Source organism: Mustela lutreola, chromosome 16 (genome assembly GCF_030435805.1).
Source record: "Mustela lutreola isolate mMusLut2 chromosome 16, mMusLut2.pri, whole genome shotgun sequence".
In the NCBI taxonomy this organism is placed as follows: Eukaryota; Metazoa; Chordata; class Mammalia; order Carnivora; family Mustelidae; genus Mustela; species Mustela lutreola.
The window spans coordinates 12,139,279-12,155,223 of NC_081305.1; the positions used below are offsets into that span (position 1 = coordinate 12,139,279).

At 40.1% G+C, this 15,945-nt stretch overlaps 1 protein-coding gene across 1 annotated transcript in view; it reads left to right on the plus strand.

Moving 5' to 3' along the window:
• RFWD3 (ring finger and WD repeat domain 3) overlaps positions 1-15,945 on the plus strand; it is a 48,129-nt gene that overhangs the window by 14,711 nt on the left and 17,473 nt on the right. Inside the window, exons 3-6 of the mRNA XM_059151993.1 lie at positions 2,132-2,334; positions 7,453-7,523; positions 8,924-9,109; positions 9,209-9,300. Coding sequence (XP_059007976.1) covers positions 2,132-2,334; positions 7,453-7,523; positions 8,924-9,109; positions 9,209-9,300 — 552 coding nt within the window. The remainder of the gene's footprint in view (positions 1-2,131; positions 2,335-7,452; positions 7,524-8,923; positions 9,110-9,208; positions 9,301-15,945) is intronic.

A 15,945-nucleotide genomic window follows, 5' to 3' on the forward strand; every position in this document is an offset into this window, starting at 1 on the left:
AGTGGGTTAAAGCCTCTGCTTTCGGCTAAGGTTATGATCCCAGGGGTCCTGGGATTGGGCCCCACATCGGGCTCTGCTCAGCAGGGAGCCTGCTTCCTCCTCTCTCTCTGCCTGCCTCTCTGCCTACTTTGTGATCTCTGTCTGTCAAATAAATAAATAAAATCTTTAAAAAAAATAAAATCAGGAATGAAAGAACATTACTTTCGGTCTTACAGAAGAAAGCAGTTTTAAAAAGAAATACTGTGAACAGTTTTATAAAAGAAATTAGATGACCTAGGTGAAATTGACAAAGAAAAATATGTTTTTAAAGATTTATTTATTTGAGAGAGAGAGCACAAGCCCGCTGAGAGGCAGCGAGAGAAGCAGGCTCTCTGCTGAGCAGGGAGCCTGACATGGGTCTCAATCATGACCTGAGTTGAAGGCAAACACTCACCTGATGCCCCTAAATTGAGAAATTTCTAAGAAGACACTAGTTGTCAGTATTCTTTCAAGAAGAGAAAGAGAGGCGCCTGAGTGGCTCAGTGGGTTAAGCCTCTGCCTTCGGCTCAGGTCATGATCTCAGGGTCCTGGGATCGAGCCCCACATTGGGCTCTCTGCTCGGCAGGGAGCCTGCTTCCTCCTCTCTCTCTCTCTGCCTGCCTCTCTGCCTACTGTGATCTCTGTCTATCAAATAAATAAATTCTTTAAAAAATAAAAAGGATTCACGATTGCTGCTTTTCATTGCAATTTATTCACATTTCTTTCTTTCTTTTTCTTTTTTAAACAAATGTGAATCCTCCAACTTTTGAATTGGATACCAAATAACATTTACTTCGTTCTGTCATCATTTTTTAATTGAAAGCACTGGTTTGCCATAAATTGCTGCCAAACTATAAGAAATCAATTTTTTTCTGTATGAGCAGTCTCTAGCGATGTTTCTGGGGGAATAATATAATGTTATAAAGGCAATTATTATTTTTTTAAAGATTTTTAGAAATTTATTTGATAGAGAGAGAGGTCACAAGTAGGCAGAGAGGCAGGCAGAGAGAGAGGGGGAAGCAGGCTCCCCGCTGAGCAAAGAGCCCGACATGGGGCTCCATCCCAGGACCCTGAGATCATGACCTGAGCCCACTGAGCCACCCAGGTGCCCCTATAAAGACAATTATTAAAAGTAGATCACCTTTTAGTAGTACTTTGTAATTAGTAGCTAGGTAGTATGTTCTAAAGTACAGGACACCTTTTTGGTTTTTAATATTGAAGGTCGGTCATTCTGTGCTGGATGGAGGGTGTGGTCAGTTGGCTTAGATGTGAGGGTCTCCGCAAAAGGGTGAGTGTGGTTAACTCTACCAGCCAGCCTCGGCTCAAATGTTAAAATCTGCTCCCAGGTCTTCTCATTCTGAGTTTATTTTTGGATATCATGCTGTGTTTTTAACCTTAACGTGGCATTTTTTAAACTTTAAAAGGAAAATGTTTTAAAGTAAGGTAAAGCAGTGGTGACTGAAGCCAGACTTCATTTTTACCCTGAAACACCGTGGTCTGCCTTGTTGTGGCAGCAGAACCCTGTGAGGCTGTTTTTGATCAACAGAGCCCTTTTTCTTCTTGTCTACTGTCTTTCAGCCCCCTAAACAGTGGAGAAATTGCTGCATTGCGTCCTTTATTTATTTTTTAAAGATTTTATTTGTTTGACAGATAGAGATCACAGGTAGGCAGAGAGGCAGGTAGAGAGAGGAAGGGAAGCAGGCTCCCTGCTGAGCAGAGAGCCTGATGCGGGGCTCAATCCCAGGACCCTGGGATCATGGCCTGAGCCGAAGGCAGAGGCTTTAACCCACTGAGCCACCCAAGCGCCCCTGCATTGCGTCCTTTAAAAGATACTGACACATGGCCGAAAGCCAGTAAAGTAGAATTTGCTTTTAGCAAGAGTCAGCCTCCAGTGTGGCTAATGTAGTAACTGAGTGGAAAAGAGAATATCCAGGCCAGCCAGCATCTGCCTAGAACTACTATTTCTGCTTCAGTGGTCAAAGCAGCATTTAACGGCCTATAGATGGGTTGAATTGACTAGGATTTACCTTCAGATTACTGTGTAGTTTTCTTGTGATAATGGGGCATTTGACTGTGCTTGTACTCTACTTCTGTTGTCTTTCTGCATACATAGGTTGAGAGCACCATTGGATGCTTACTTTCAAGTGAGTCGGACCCAGCCTCCTTTGCCAAGGACTTCTCAGGACTCAGAGACCAGGAATCCTATCTCTGAAGACTTGCAGGTCTCAAGCAGTTCCAGTTCTGACAGTGAGAGCTCCACAGAGGCCGAAGATGGTGTTGTCCAGGCGGAGGAAACTAGAGCTGTCGTTTTACAAGGTGAGTATTTTATTCAGTTTTGGATTCACGAGGCTGACACCTAGGAAGCTTAGCATCCAGAAAGCGAGGAACTCTCCATTTGTGTTTGCTACTGTCCCTTTCCCTGCCCAAGATGCCAGAGATTCCTACTTTATTTAGTACAGAGCGTTCATGGGCCACAAGCATTTATAGAGGATTTGCTCGAACTTGAAATTTAATGTGGTTTGTGACCCAGTAAGTTGGTCACTTTTTAATAGCATTTTACATCCTCTTATATTTTGTTTGACATCTGAGAAGGAAGTAGCCTCTATTATTTAAAAGAAAAGCTTTGTAAATTTGGTACTCTGTCTAGTCTGCCACTTTTGACGTCCTAGCATAGTGTTATATATTGTGCAAGTAGGACTTTGTTTGGCAGCAGTGGGCGGAGACCACTAAAGCATATGTCCTGTTTACCCTCTGATACCCCAGACCGTGGTCTTTTCCCAGTTAAAGGAACCAGGGCTTCTTGGAGAAATGGCTTTCCAAAACTGGTATAGGAGATAAACAGAGTGAACCTAGGTCATTTGATGGTGCCAGAAAGTAAGGAAGCTTTCTCTCATGGAGTCATCGTGACCGTAGGCAGGGGAGCAGCCTTGAAAGGACCTCTTGTGGCATAAGATGGGATGATATAAACATCAAAATGAATAACAGATATGTATTCTTGGATTATGGATTGATATGTAGGTTAAAATACATCAAATTTGTGAAAAACCTATAATTTCATAATTAGGTACTTTTTTTTTTTTTTAAGATTTTATTTATTTATTTGACAGAGAGAAATCACAAGTAGATGGAGAGGCAGGCAGAGAGAGAGAGAGAGAGAGGGAAGCAGGCTCCCTGCTGAGCAGAGAGCCCGATGTGGGACTCGATCCCAGGACCCTGAGATCATGACCTGAGCCGAAGGCAGCGGCTTAACCCACTGAGCCACCCAGGCGCCCATAATTAGGTACTTTTTAAAGCCTCATTTATCAGCATCCTAAGTTACTAGAGCCCTGACTCATTACTCTGAAAACTCGTAAGTAAAGGATTAAGCATTTATCCTGTATTTTCCTATGTGAACTATATTCAGGAAAACCCGATAGTTGATGAAGGAGGTTTGTTGGTTTTGTTGTTGTTGTTAAGACTTTTTTTTTTTTTAAAGAGTAGTTTAGGGTTCACAACAAAATGGAGAAGGTTCAGAGGTTTCCTAGGGGCATGTCTCCACACATGCATTGCCTCCTCATGTCAGCACCCATCACCGGAATGGTGATTTGTTACTCAGCATAATCACTCCAAGTCCGTAGTCCACCTTACTGTTCACCTTTGGATTATACATGTTTTCACTGCCCTAGAAATTCTCTTTGCTCTGGCTCTCATTCCTCCCATCTATCATTAGGTAAGGTTTTTTTAAATGAAAAATTCCAACTAATATCAGAGCAGGAATGATAATAAAAAGTCATGATTTCCTGACTCCTAATGAAATTATGTAACTAGGCAAAGATCAGCGGGATTCTAGAAACCATTAGGTTGAAAGTTAATGGCATTCCTTTTAATAGAGGGACCAGGCTGGCAGCACCAGACCTTATACGCATTTTAATGTGTTACAATCAGAAATACCCGGAGGGGCGCCTGACTGGCTCAGTCATGCGAGCTTGCAGCTCCTGACCTCAGCGTTGTAAGTTCGAGCCCCATGTTGGATGTAGAGATTACTTCAAGATAAAATTTTAAAAAGAAAGAAAAATATCAATAGCACTAAGGAAGTACTGTTGCTGCCCCCCAAAAAGCCTGAATTTACTTAAGACTGGATACGATAACCAGGTTGTACAGTGTACAGAAGTAGAGGAACAAGGTAAATATTACTTGAAAGATGCAACCATTCAAATCTAAAATGTGGGACATTTTATAACGGAACATCTAGAAAAAGATCTAAACATACATGGGAATTTAGTATAGGGGATGCCTGGGTGGCTCGGTCGGTTAAGCGTCTGTCTTCGGCTCAGGTCATGATCCTAGGGTTCTGGGGTTGAGCCGCACGTCTGGCCCCCTGCTCAGTGGGGAGTCTGCTTCTCCCTCTGCCCCTCACCCCATTCATGCACCCTCTTTCTCTCTCTCTCAAATAAAATCTTAGAAAAGGAAATTTAGTACATTGTAAAGGGAATATCTCAGATCATTGGGGAAAAGATAGACTTCTAAATTAGTACTATTGTAAAAACTGGATTGCTAACTGGAAAACAGTAAAACTAGATTCATGCCTCATACTAAAAAATAAGGTATTAGTGGATCAGAGACCTCGTGTAAAAAAAGAAACCATGCTACTATAAGGAGAATAGGTATGCGATAAAACCCAGAAGTAAGGAGTACTTTGAAATTTAGAGGCAATACAAGAAAATTCCATTAGAATATTCTTTTTCAGTTTATAACAATGAGCCAGCATAGCTACTTTGTGATATCACTTACATACAATGGCTAGGAAAGGCAAATCTATAAAGAAAAAGTAGATTAGTGCTTGCCTGTGGCTGCTGGTGCAGATGGGAAATGATTCTAAATTGGCTTGAGAAATGTTTAGGGCATGATAGAAATGTTTTAAAATTGGATTGTGATGATAGTTGTACAACTCTGTAAATTTACTGTACATAAAAGTTAGTATGAGGAGGCAATCTGTCAAATCCAGGAGCTAGACATTTTACAGGACAGATGACCAGATTTCTCAAACAGATCAAGGACAGAGGTGGTGAATTTTAATTTAGAGCTTGTATTCATTAACAGACATCATTAGAAGAATGAAATGGGAACCCATTGACTGGGGAAGACATTTATGATACATGTATCTGGAATAGGGCTTGTATCTAGTTTATAGAAATAATTTCTACAGGCTAACAGAAAAAGGGGCAGAAGTTTTTAAAAGGTACTGCCAAAGGGGGGTAGCCAAATGGCCACTAAATATATAAAAAAGACTTCATTAGTCATCAGGGAAATGGAAATTAAAACCACAGTGTGGTAACTAATAGGCATCCACCACTAGAGCTAGAATTTAAGACTGACAATATTAAATTTTGGAGAGAATATAAAGCAGCCAGAACACTCTTGCACTGCTGGTGGGAATATACATTGGTACAGTCATTTCGGTGGTATCTTTACAAACTCATCTGTATGCCTGGGGTCCAGCATTTCTACTTCTATGTATGTAACCAAAGAAAGGAATACTGTTCAGTAGAAATGTGCAAGAATGTAACGGCATTGTAATGGCAAAAACCTGGAAACCACCCAAATACCCATCAGCAGTAGAACAGATAAATATGAGGACGCCTGGGTGGCTCAGTTGGTTAAGCAGCTGCCTTCGGCTCAGGTCATGATCCCGGCGTCCTGGAACCGAGTCCCCCAAGCCCACATCGGGCTCCTTGCTCGGCAGGGAGCCTGCTTCTCCCTCTGCTTCTGTCTGCCTGTGCTTACTCTCTCTCCCTCTCTCTCAGACAAATTAAAAAAAAAAAAGAAGAAGAACAGATAAAAGCAATATTTTTACACAATAAAACAGTATACAGCGGTGAAATAAATGAACCACAACTGGACATGTTAGTCTGGAAGAATGTTACGAACAATGTAGAATAAAATTAGTAGACACAGAAAAGTTAAATAACTCTGACATGCTGTTTATATAGAGAAATAGGCAAAAGTCATTAGATGGTCCTAGAATTTATTAAGGTGGTTACCTTTGGTGGGGGCAAATCATCTCCCCTCTACCCCCAAGAAGGAAGTAAGGAGGTTATAAGGTATAAAAGGCACTCTTGGGATTTTTGGTGATGTTCTGGTGTATAGTTCAGTTTGTGAGAATTCACTGAGTGGAATACTGAGGTTATACTTTTCTGTATTTATATTCCACTTCAATAAAAGTTTGTGGGTTTTTGTTTGTTTGTTTTTTTAAGAATCAGTTTAAAGGAGCTCCCACAAGCTATGATGAGATCATTTGAACCTCAAAAAGCAAAATGACTGAAAATTAAAAATCACCTCCTTGACCATTAAATGGAGGTTTTGAAAGGTTGATGAGGAACCTAATAATTGGTCTAGGAGTCCAACTGATCCCCCCCAAACCCTGTAGGAGCCTTGTGTGCTGCAGTCAGAAGCAAACAACTGAAGACATATTCCTGCTGCCCCTCTTCTTGCCAAATGACAAAATTGAGTCTACTGAAGCCTCCAGATTTAACCTCCAGTTTATAGGAAACATAGGTGATAGAACAAGTAAGGAAGCAGTCCCATCAGATGTGGGATGTAGGATATTTCGTAAGACAAATGACCAGATATACTAAAGGCAAATCAGTGACAAGGACGGGATAAAAACGAATGAAGGAGGGATGCCTCAGTGGCTCAGTTAGTTTAGTGTCTGCCTTTGGCTCAGGTCATGACCCCCAGGGTCTTGGGATCAAGTCCCATGTTGGGCTCCCTGCTCAGTGGGGAGCCTGCTTCTCCCTCTGCCTGCTGCTCCCTGTGTTTGTGATCTCTCTCTGACAAATTAAATATAATTTTTAAGGGAAAAAAAAATGAATGAAGGAGAATAGAGTGAAAAAAAAAAAATCTAACAGGTTCAGTAGTCAAGCTTGTGGAGATCTTGCTTAGATTCCATTTGCAGTAAATGTGCCGTAAAGAGCAACTTGAAACCAACTGGGAAATGCTGAGTATGAACTGTGTGGATATTAGACAGTATGAAGGGATCATTGTTACTTCCGTTAATATGGTAATGATAGTATCTATGTAAAAAAATCCTTATCAGCTAGTATTACAAAAATTTTTATAAGTGAAGTGACATTTTAGAGAGTTATTAAGCATTACAAAAGAAAATAATGTGGATGGGGTCTTAGAACGAAATGGGCAAAATACTGAATTGTTTTGAAATTTGATGAGTACTTGCATGTTAATTATAATGTTCTATTTTTTGTGTATATTTGAAAGTATCCAAAATAAGTTTAAAAATAAATTCACTGTTACTACTTGGGGAAATTTACAGCATTATTACCAATTAGAAATGGAAAGCTATGGTGAGTTAGGCTCTCCTGCTTGCCTCTCATACCTGACTTCTGTCTTCTTTTGTGTATTACCTCTCTTACCGTTCTTGGAAATGACTTGGTGCAGAGCAAGTAGGAGGTACGTCAGCAGAGCAAGAAGTTACATGTGTCAGTGGAGGAAAGACCCTCCCCAAACAGGTAATTTGAATGAATATCCTTTTAAATGAAATGTTTGGATTTGCCTTTAGAGAAGAGGCAGTGGACTCAAGTGGAAAGCTTGTAGATATGGTAGGCAGGAGGTCAGGGTGTGAGTCCAACCCATCTTACTCAGTTATGTGACTACTTCCTCACAGGTTTAGAAAAGCAGGGATAGAGGTGAGGGTGACTTGTCTTGCCTACGTAACAAAGTTAAGTTTTTATTAAAATAGTGGATATGAATGAAGTTTGTGAAATATCTGGTAGAATATGATTGCTACATATTAAACAATTTTTATCTACAAAGATAACACATAGTCCTTAATATGAGCTATTTACATCAACCGTGGACTCTTCAAATCTCAAAATATCATTGGCTTACCTTTTCCACACTTCTATATGACCTTATGTTTTTATTTTTCTCTTCTAGAAGAATTTTGTATCCATGTAAGTTTATTTATGTACATAAATGTTCTGTTTTTTACATTTACACAAAGGGGATCTCATTCTTACTCATTACTGCATAGTGTTCAATCATAAATAAATTTTTAGTTAACTCTCGTTTTGTACACTGTAGTTGTTCCTGTCCTCCCTTCCTTCCTTCCTTCTCTCCTTCCTACTGGTAAAATGATGCTGCCTAAGCATCTTTGTATAGATGTCTTGGAAGTATTTGTGACTATTCATGGATATATTTTTACCAGAGACATTGCTCTGTGAAAGGAAAGATACTTTTGATTGATAATGCCAAATTGCCCTCTGGAAAATTTGTGTCACTTTCTACCTGCAGCAACAGAGGGAAGCATGGCTGTTTCTTCCTTAACCCTCAACATTGCTTGGTATCATCAGACATCAGTTTATATACCATCTAATAAATGAAAAAATGGTTTCTTACCTTAATTTGCATTTTAAAATTATAAATGAACACTTCTGAACCATTTGTATTCTTTTTGTAAGCTGTTTATATGTTTTTCTGGGTTTCTTTTATGTATTTTCTATTCAAGTATTTTATAACTTTTTGACTTGATTATGAGCCTAACTTTGAATGTATAACAACCTACTCTTCCCTTTGTTGGTTATCCAGGTAACTACTAGATTTGTTTCGTTTTTTTTAATGTCTTTGTAAAGATAGCTCCTTTTCTTCATTTGAATGGAAAAAAAAAATCCCAAGAATTTCACAAGATCCAAGAGAAATAATATTTTCATTTCATGGCTTATATGAAACATTTGGCCAGATTGCACTTTATAAAGAATGACAGGTGATTCAGAGATTTTGCAGTTTTTCCACAGTTTTTCATTTGGGTTTGTATTGTTTTTGTGTGGTTTTGCTTTGATAGAGTTGCACATCCTCTTTGAGACTGATTCTGTATTTTCTCTAATTTAATTGTATTCTGGTTTCCATTCAGTCTCCCCAGAAGAGCAGCCCTCTTCTACCTTCTGTTGATGATGAAGATGGGGACACTTGTACAATATGTTTTGAACATTGGACCAATGCTGGGGATCATCGACTCTCAGCATTACGCTGTGGGCACCTCTTTGGGTATAAGTGCATTTCTAAGTGGCTCAAGGGCCAGGCACGAAAATGTCCCCAGGTAAGAACCATAGATAAGGAATGAGTGTGTGCACAGTCAACATCTTAAGTTAGGAGGATTCCTAGAACCACACTGATTATATCTTTTTGGGCTTTTTAGTGCAACAAGAAAGCCAAGCACAGTGACATCGTTGTTCTTTATGCCCGAACCCTGAGAGCTCTGGACACCAGTGAACAGGAGCGCATGAAAAGGTAAGTGGCAAGAATCTACCTACTTGACAGATCTGAAAAAGGAGGTATGAATCACTTTTTATATAGTTCTAAGGCTTTACCTGGACTGTGATGGCGGGGGGTGGTCTTTGGGGGATCACTGGCAAACTGTCTCACATCGTGATTTATAATACATGTCTGATATCTTCTGAAGGAGGTCTATATGGTTTCTTCTCCATATAGCATTAAAAATGAGGTTTTGGAGTATCGAGTAATTGTGACTTTAGCTAACTCACTGATTGTGGGCCCCAGGACTTTTGAATGTGTACTTTCTCGGCTGTAGAATTGGGGAGCTATCTGACAATGAACTGGATGCACAAGAAAGCAGAGCCGATAAGTAGAGAAAGAGAGGTTCCTGGCCCTTGATTCCGCCATGCCTAAAGTTAGTCTTCAGTGGATTTCTCAGTTATTTAAGTCAATACATTTTAGTATTTTCAATTTTAGTTTGCCAGCTTAAATAAAGTTTCTGTCATATAATCTAGGGAGCGTTGACCCGTGTTTCATCATACAACATTTTCATTCTGGGAAGACTTGACACCTGGGTCATGAAAAACTCATCCCTTAAAAGAAGGGGAAGATAAAAGAAGGATGACAGGGAGTGGACCATGCCAGTTACTCCTTTGTGTCTTCTGTGCCTCGTATAAACCTCTGTTTTCCGAGCCTGAGTGCTGTGTGCAGGCAGATTCAGAAGCAGTAGAGCAGTTCTTCCTTCTGCAGGAGCACTTAGCTATCCCCACAAATTCACAATTACCTCTGCTAGTTAAGCCAGCATAACATGACCAAGGGAAGCCAAGACCATGGTGTCTTAAGCTCCCCCAACCAAATCCAAAATCATAGAGAAACCTACAGCCCTCCAGTAATACCTCACACCTGGTGTGGGCAGCAGGCCCAAGCAGAGAGGTTCCCTAGAAATTTTGGAGCTTATTCCAATTCTTCTCTAAGGTTTACATTTACTGCCTGCCTCTGCTTCTAAATACCATGAACATTTAATCAGAGATTCCTTGTCTTACTCTTTGTAAATAATTTATAACCACTTGGAACATTTTTCCATGTCTTAGTCTCCTCTTCTCTATAATAGGCTTAATGATACCTTAAACAAAACAACAAAAAAGAAGATCTGACACATTACTCAAGTGTTGCCATATTTTGCTGCTCATGTCCCTAAGCCCTCCCACAACAGCAACAGAAGATTCTTTTTATTATTATTATTATTATTATTATTATTAACATATAATGTATTATTAGCCCCAGGGATACAGGTCTCTGCATCTTCAGGCTTACACACTTCACAGCACTCACCATAGCACATACCCTCCCCAATGTCCATAACCCCATCACCTTCTCCCTACCCCCTACCCCCTTCCCCCCAGCAACCCTCAGTTTGTTTTGTGAGATTAAGAGTCTCTTACAGTTTGTTTCCCTCCCAATCCCGTCTTATTTCATTTTTTCCTTCCCTACTCCCCAGACCCCCCATTTGCTTCTCAAATTCCTCATATCAGCGAGATCATATGATAATTATCTTTTTCTGATTGACTTATTACGCTCAGCATAATACCCTCTAGTTCCATCCATTTCATTGCAAATGGCAAGATTTCATTTCTTTTAATGGCTGCATAGTATTCCATTGTATATATAATACCACATCTTCTTCATCCATTCATCTGTTGATGGACATCTAGGTTCTTTCCATAGTTTGGCTATTGTGGACATAGCTGCTATAAACATTCAAGTGCATGTGCCCCTTCAGATCACTACATTTGAATCTTTAGAGTAAATACCCAGTAGTGCGATTGATGGGTCATAGGGTAGCTCTATTTTCAACTTTTTGAGGAATCTCTATGCTGTTTTCCAGAGAGGCTGCACCAGCTTTCGTTCCCACCAACAGTGTAGGAGGGTTCCCCTTTCTCCGCATCCTCGCCAGCATCTGTTGTTTCCTGACTTGTTAATTTCAGCCATTCTGACTGGTGTGAGGTGGTATCTCATTGTGGTTTTGATTTGTATTTCCCTGATGCTAAGTATTGTGGAGCACTTTTTCATGTGTCTGTTGGCCATCTGGATGTCTTACACAGAAAATGTTGTGCAATGTAAGAAATTATCAGGATTTGGGAAGCCCAAGAACAATTGTTAATAACACTACTTAAAATAAACTTTAAGAACATTAAAAAATTAAAAATACCCACCAAGAGAGCGCAGAGATATGTGTTTTCTCATAATAGTGCTGGTAAGAATGTACACTGACACAATTGTTTATTTAGAAAGACCCTTGGCCTTATGCCTCAGAAGCATTTATTTATTTATTTATTTATTTATTTTAAAGATTTATTTGTTTATTTGACAGAGAGACATCACGAGTAGACAGAGAGGCAGGCAGAGAGAGAGAGAAGCAGGCTCCCTGTTGAGCAGAGAGCCTGATGCGGGACTCAATCCCAGGACCCCAAGATCACTACTTGAGCCGAAGGCAGCAGCTTAACCCACTGAGCCACCCAGGCGCCCCGAGAAGCATTTAAAAGTAATTCTACTTAAGGCATTTATTCTAAAGAAATGATTTATAAAGAAATGTGTGCAAGTATTTACTAATGGGGGGGTTGGTGCCTGGCTGGCTCAGTTGGTGGAACATGCAGCTCTTGATTTCAGGATTGTAAGTTCAAGCCCCACACTGGGTGTAGACATTACTTAAAAGTAAAATCCTTAGGGGCACATGGGTGGCTCAGTTGATTAGGTGTCTGACTCTTGGCTTCAGCTCAGGTCATGATCTCAGGGTCGAGAGGTCAAGACCTACCTCAGGTTCTACACTTAGCGGGAGTCTGCTTGAGATTCTCTCCCTCTGCCCCATCCCCCACTCATGTGAGCTCTCTTTCTCTTAAATGAGTAAATAAGTCTTTTAAAAAATAAATAGGAGTGTCTGGGTGGCTCAGTTGGTTAAGTGTCTGCCTTTGGCTCGGGTCATGATCCTGGAGTCCTGGGATAGAGCCTCAAGTCAGGCTTGCTGCTTGGCAGGGGGTCTGCTTTTCTCTCTGCCCCTCCCCTGCCTCGTTCTTTCTTCTCTCGCTCACTCTCAGATTAATAAATAGAAAAATAAAATCTTTAAAAATAAGTAAATGAATTGAATCATTTTTCTAAACAAAAAGATTTACTTCATGAGACTTTTCATTTAAACACTGTTAATCCAAACTGAGAGAATTAATTGGTTGAGTAAACTCTGGCATATCCATGTGATGGGATACTACACATTTATTTAAACTAATGTTTAAAGTGCATGTAATATTTTGTCATGTGAAAAAGCACATTATGGTGATTATGTTTTTTGCAAAGTAAAAAATACTGCAGGTGGTCACTGAGTAGTGGAATTACAGATGATTTTAATTTCCTTCTTTTTTTTCTGTTTTGTCCAACAAATAACTTACTTGGTCGAGTAAGTATTTAGTGTTTTTACATGGCAGGTATGTGAAGAGGGTAATTTTGTTGAAAAAGCTAACTTTGTAGGCATGTTTGTTAATGTATGATTATATTTAAAACTTTGCTGATTACTCAAAAAACTCCCAACAAACAAGTCCAGGACCAGTTCACTTTACACATGAATTCTATCAAACATTTAAAGAAGAGTTAATACCTTTTCTTTAATTTATTTTTATTTTATTTTTTTAAAGATTTTATTTATTTATTTGACAGAGAGAGATCACAAGTAGGCAGAGAGGCAGGCAGAGAGAGAGGAGGAAGCAGAGAGAGAGGAGGAAGCAGGCTCCCTGCTGAGCAGAGAGCCCGATGTGGGACTCAATCCCAGGACCCTGAGATCATGCCCTGAGCCGAAGGCAGCGGCTTAACCCACTGAGCCACCCAGGCGCCCCAATACCTTTTTTTTTTTTTAAAGATTTTATTTATTTATTTGACAGACAGAGATCACAAGTAGGCAAAGAGGCAGGCGGAGAGAGAGGGGAAGAGAAGCAGGCTTCCCGCTGAGCAGAAAGGCCAATGCGGGCTCGATCCCAGCACCCTGGGATCATGACCTGAGCCGAAGGCAGGGGCTTTAACCCACTGAGTGACTCAGGCATCCCCGCCCCCTTTTTAAAAAAGATTTATTTATTTTGTTGGGGGCAGGCAGAGGGAGAGAGAATCCTGAAGCAGGCTCCCTGCTAAGTGTGTTGCCCATCACAAGGCTTGATCCCAGGACCCCAAGGTCATGACCTGAGCACAAATCAAGATTCGACTGCTTAACCGACAAAGCTACCTAGGCACCCCAATACCTAATTTTTCTCCCAACTTTTTCAAAAAATAGAAGAGGAAGGGAAACTTAGAAATTAATTCCATGAGTCAGGTGTCACCCTAATACCAATACCAGATAAAGACACCACAGAAAAAGAGAACTACAGGCCAATATCGCTGATGAATATAGGTTCAGAAATCCTCACCAAAATTTTAGCAAACCAAATCCAACAATACGTTAAAAAAAAAAATCATTCACCATGATCAAGTGGGATTTATTCCCAGGATACAAGGGTGGTTCATTATTAGTAAATTAATGTGATATACCATCTCAATAAGAGAAAGGATAAAAACCATATAATCATTTCAATAGATGAGAAAAAGCATTTGACAAAGTACAACATCCATTCATGATAAGATCTCAACAAAGTATGTTTAGAGGGAATATACTCAATATAATAGAGCCCTTATATGAAAAACCCCACAGCTAAATCATCCTTCGTGGGGGAAAAGTGGGAGCTTTTCACCTAAAGTCAGGAACAAGACAAGGATGTCCACTCTCACCACAGCAATCAGATGAGAGAAATAAATAAAATGAAAGGCTTCCAGATTGGTAAGGAAGAAGTAAACTTTCACTAATTGCTGATGGTATGATATTGTATGTAGAGAACCCAAAGACTCTACCAAAAAACTGCTAGAACTGGTAAATGAATATAGTAAATTTGCAGAATGAAAAGTCAATGTACAGAAATCCATTCCATTTCTATACACTAATAATGAAGCAGTGGAAAGGGAAATTAAGAAAACCCATTTACATTTGCACCCAAAACAAAATACATAGGAATATACTTACGAGAAAGACCTGTACATGGAAAACTAAAATATTGATGAAAGAAACTGAGGATGACACAAATGAAGACATTCCATGCTCATGGATTGGAAGAACAAATAACTGTTAAAATGTCTGTACTACCCAGAATAATCTACAATCCCTATTAAAGTACCATAGCATTTTTCACAAAACTAGAACAAACAATCCTAAAATTTGTTTGGAATCATAAAAGAAGAAAAAAAAAAAAAACCTGGAGGTATCACGATTCCAGACTTCAAGTGATACTACAAAGCTTTATGGTCCAAAACATACCAAAACAGTATGGTCCTGGCATAAAAATAGACACATAGTTCAGTGGAACAGAATAGAAAACCCAGAAATGAGTCCACAGTTACATGATCAATGAATCTTTGATGTAGCAGGAAAGAATATGTAATGGGAAAAAGAGACAGTCTCTTCCAACAACAAATGGTGTTGGGAAAACGGGACAGTAACATACAAAAAAATGAAACGATCACTTTCTTACACCAGACACAAGAATAAACTCAAAATGGGGGCATCTGGGTGGCTCAGTGGGTTAAGCCTCTGTCTTCAGCTCCTGTTACAATCTCCGGGTTCTGGGATCGAGCCTCGCATCGGGCTCTCTGCCCAGCGGGCAGTCTGCTTCCTCCTCTCTGTGTGTGTCAAGTAAATAAAACCTTAAAAAAAAAAAAAGAAGGAAAGAAAAAAGAAAAACTCAAAATGAATTGAGGACCTAAATGTGAGACCTGAAGCCATAGAAAGCCTAGAAGAGCGCAGGCAGTAATTATTCTGCCATCAGCAGTAGCAACATCTCTCTAGATATGTCTCCTGAGTCAAGGGAAACAAAAGCGAAAATAAACTATTGGAACAACATCAAAATAAACAGCTTCTGGACAGCAAAGGGAACAGTAACAAAACTAAAAATCAACCTGCTGAATGGGAGAAAATAATTTCCAAATGCCATATCCAATAAAGTGTCAGTATCCAGAATATATAAAGAACTTGGGACGCCTGGGTGGCTCAGTTGGTTAAGCAGCTCAGATCATGATCCCAGCGTCTTGGGATCGAGTCCCACATTGGGCTCCTTGCTCTGCAGGGAGCCCGCTTCTCCCTCTGACTCTGCCTACCACTCTGTCTGCCTGTGCTAAAAATCTTTAAAAAAAAAAAAAAAAAAAAAAAAAAAAAAAAGAACGTATACAACTCAACACCCTAAAAACAAATAATCCAATCTTAAAAAAATGGGTAGAGGCACCTGGGTGGCTCAGTGGGTTAAAAGCCTCTGCCTTCCACTCAGGTCATGATCTCAGGGCCCTGGGATCAAGCCCCGCATCGGGCTCTCTGCTTAGCAGGGAGCCTGCTTCCCTTCCTCTCTCTTTGCCTGCCTCTCTGCCTACTTGTGATCTTTGTATGTCAAATAAATAAAATCTTTAAAAAAAAAAAATGGGGGCGCCTGGGTGGCCCAGTGGGTTAAGCTGCTGCCTTCGGCTCAGGTCATGATCTCAGGGTCCTGGGATCGAGTCCCACATTGGGCTCTCTGCTCAGCAGGGAGCCTGCTTCCCCCCCCCCCTCTCTCT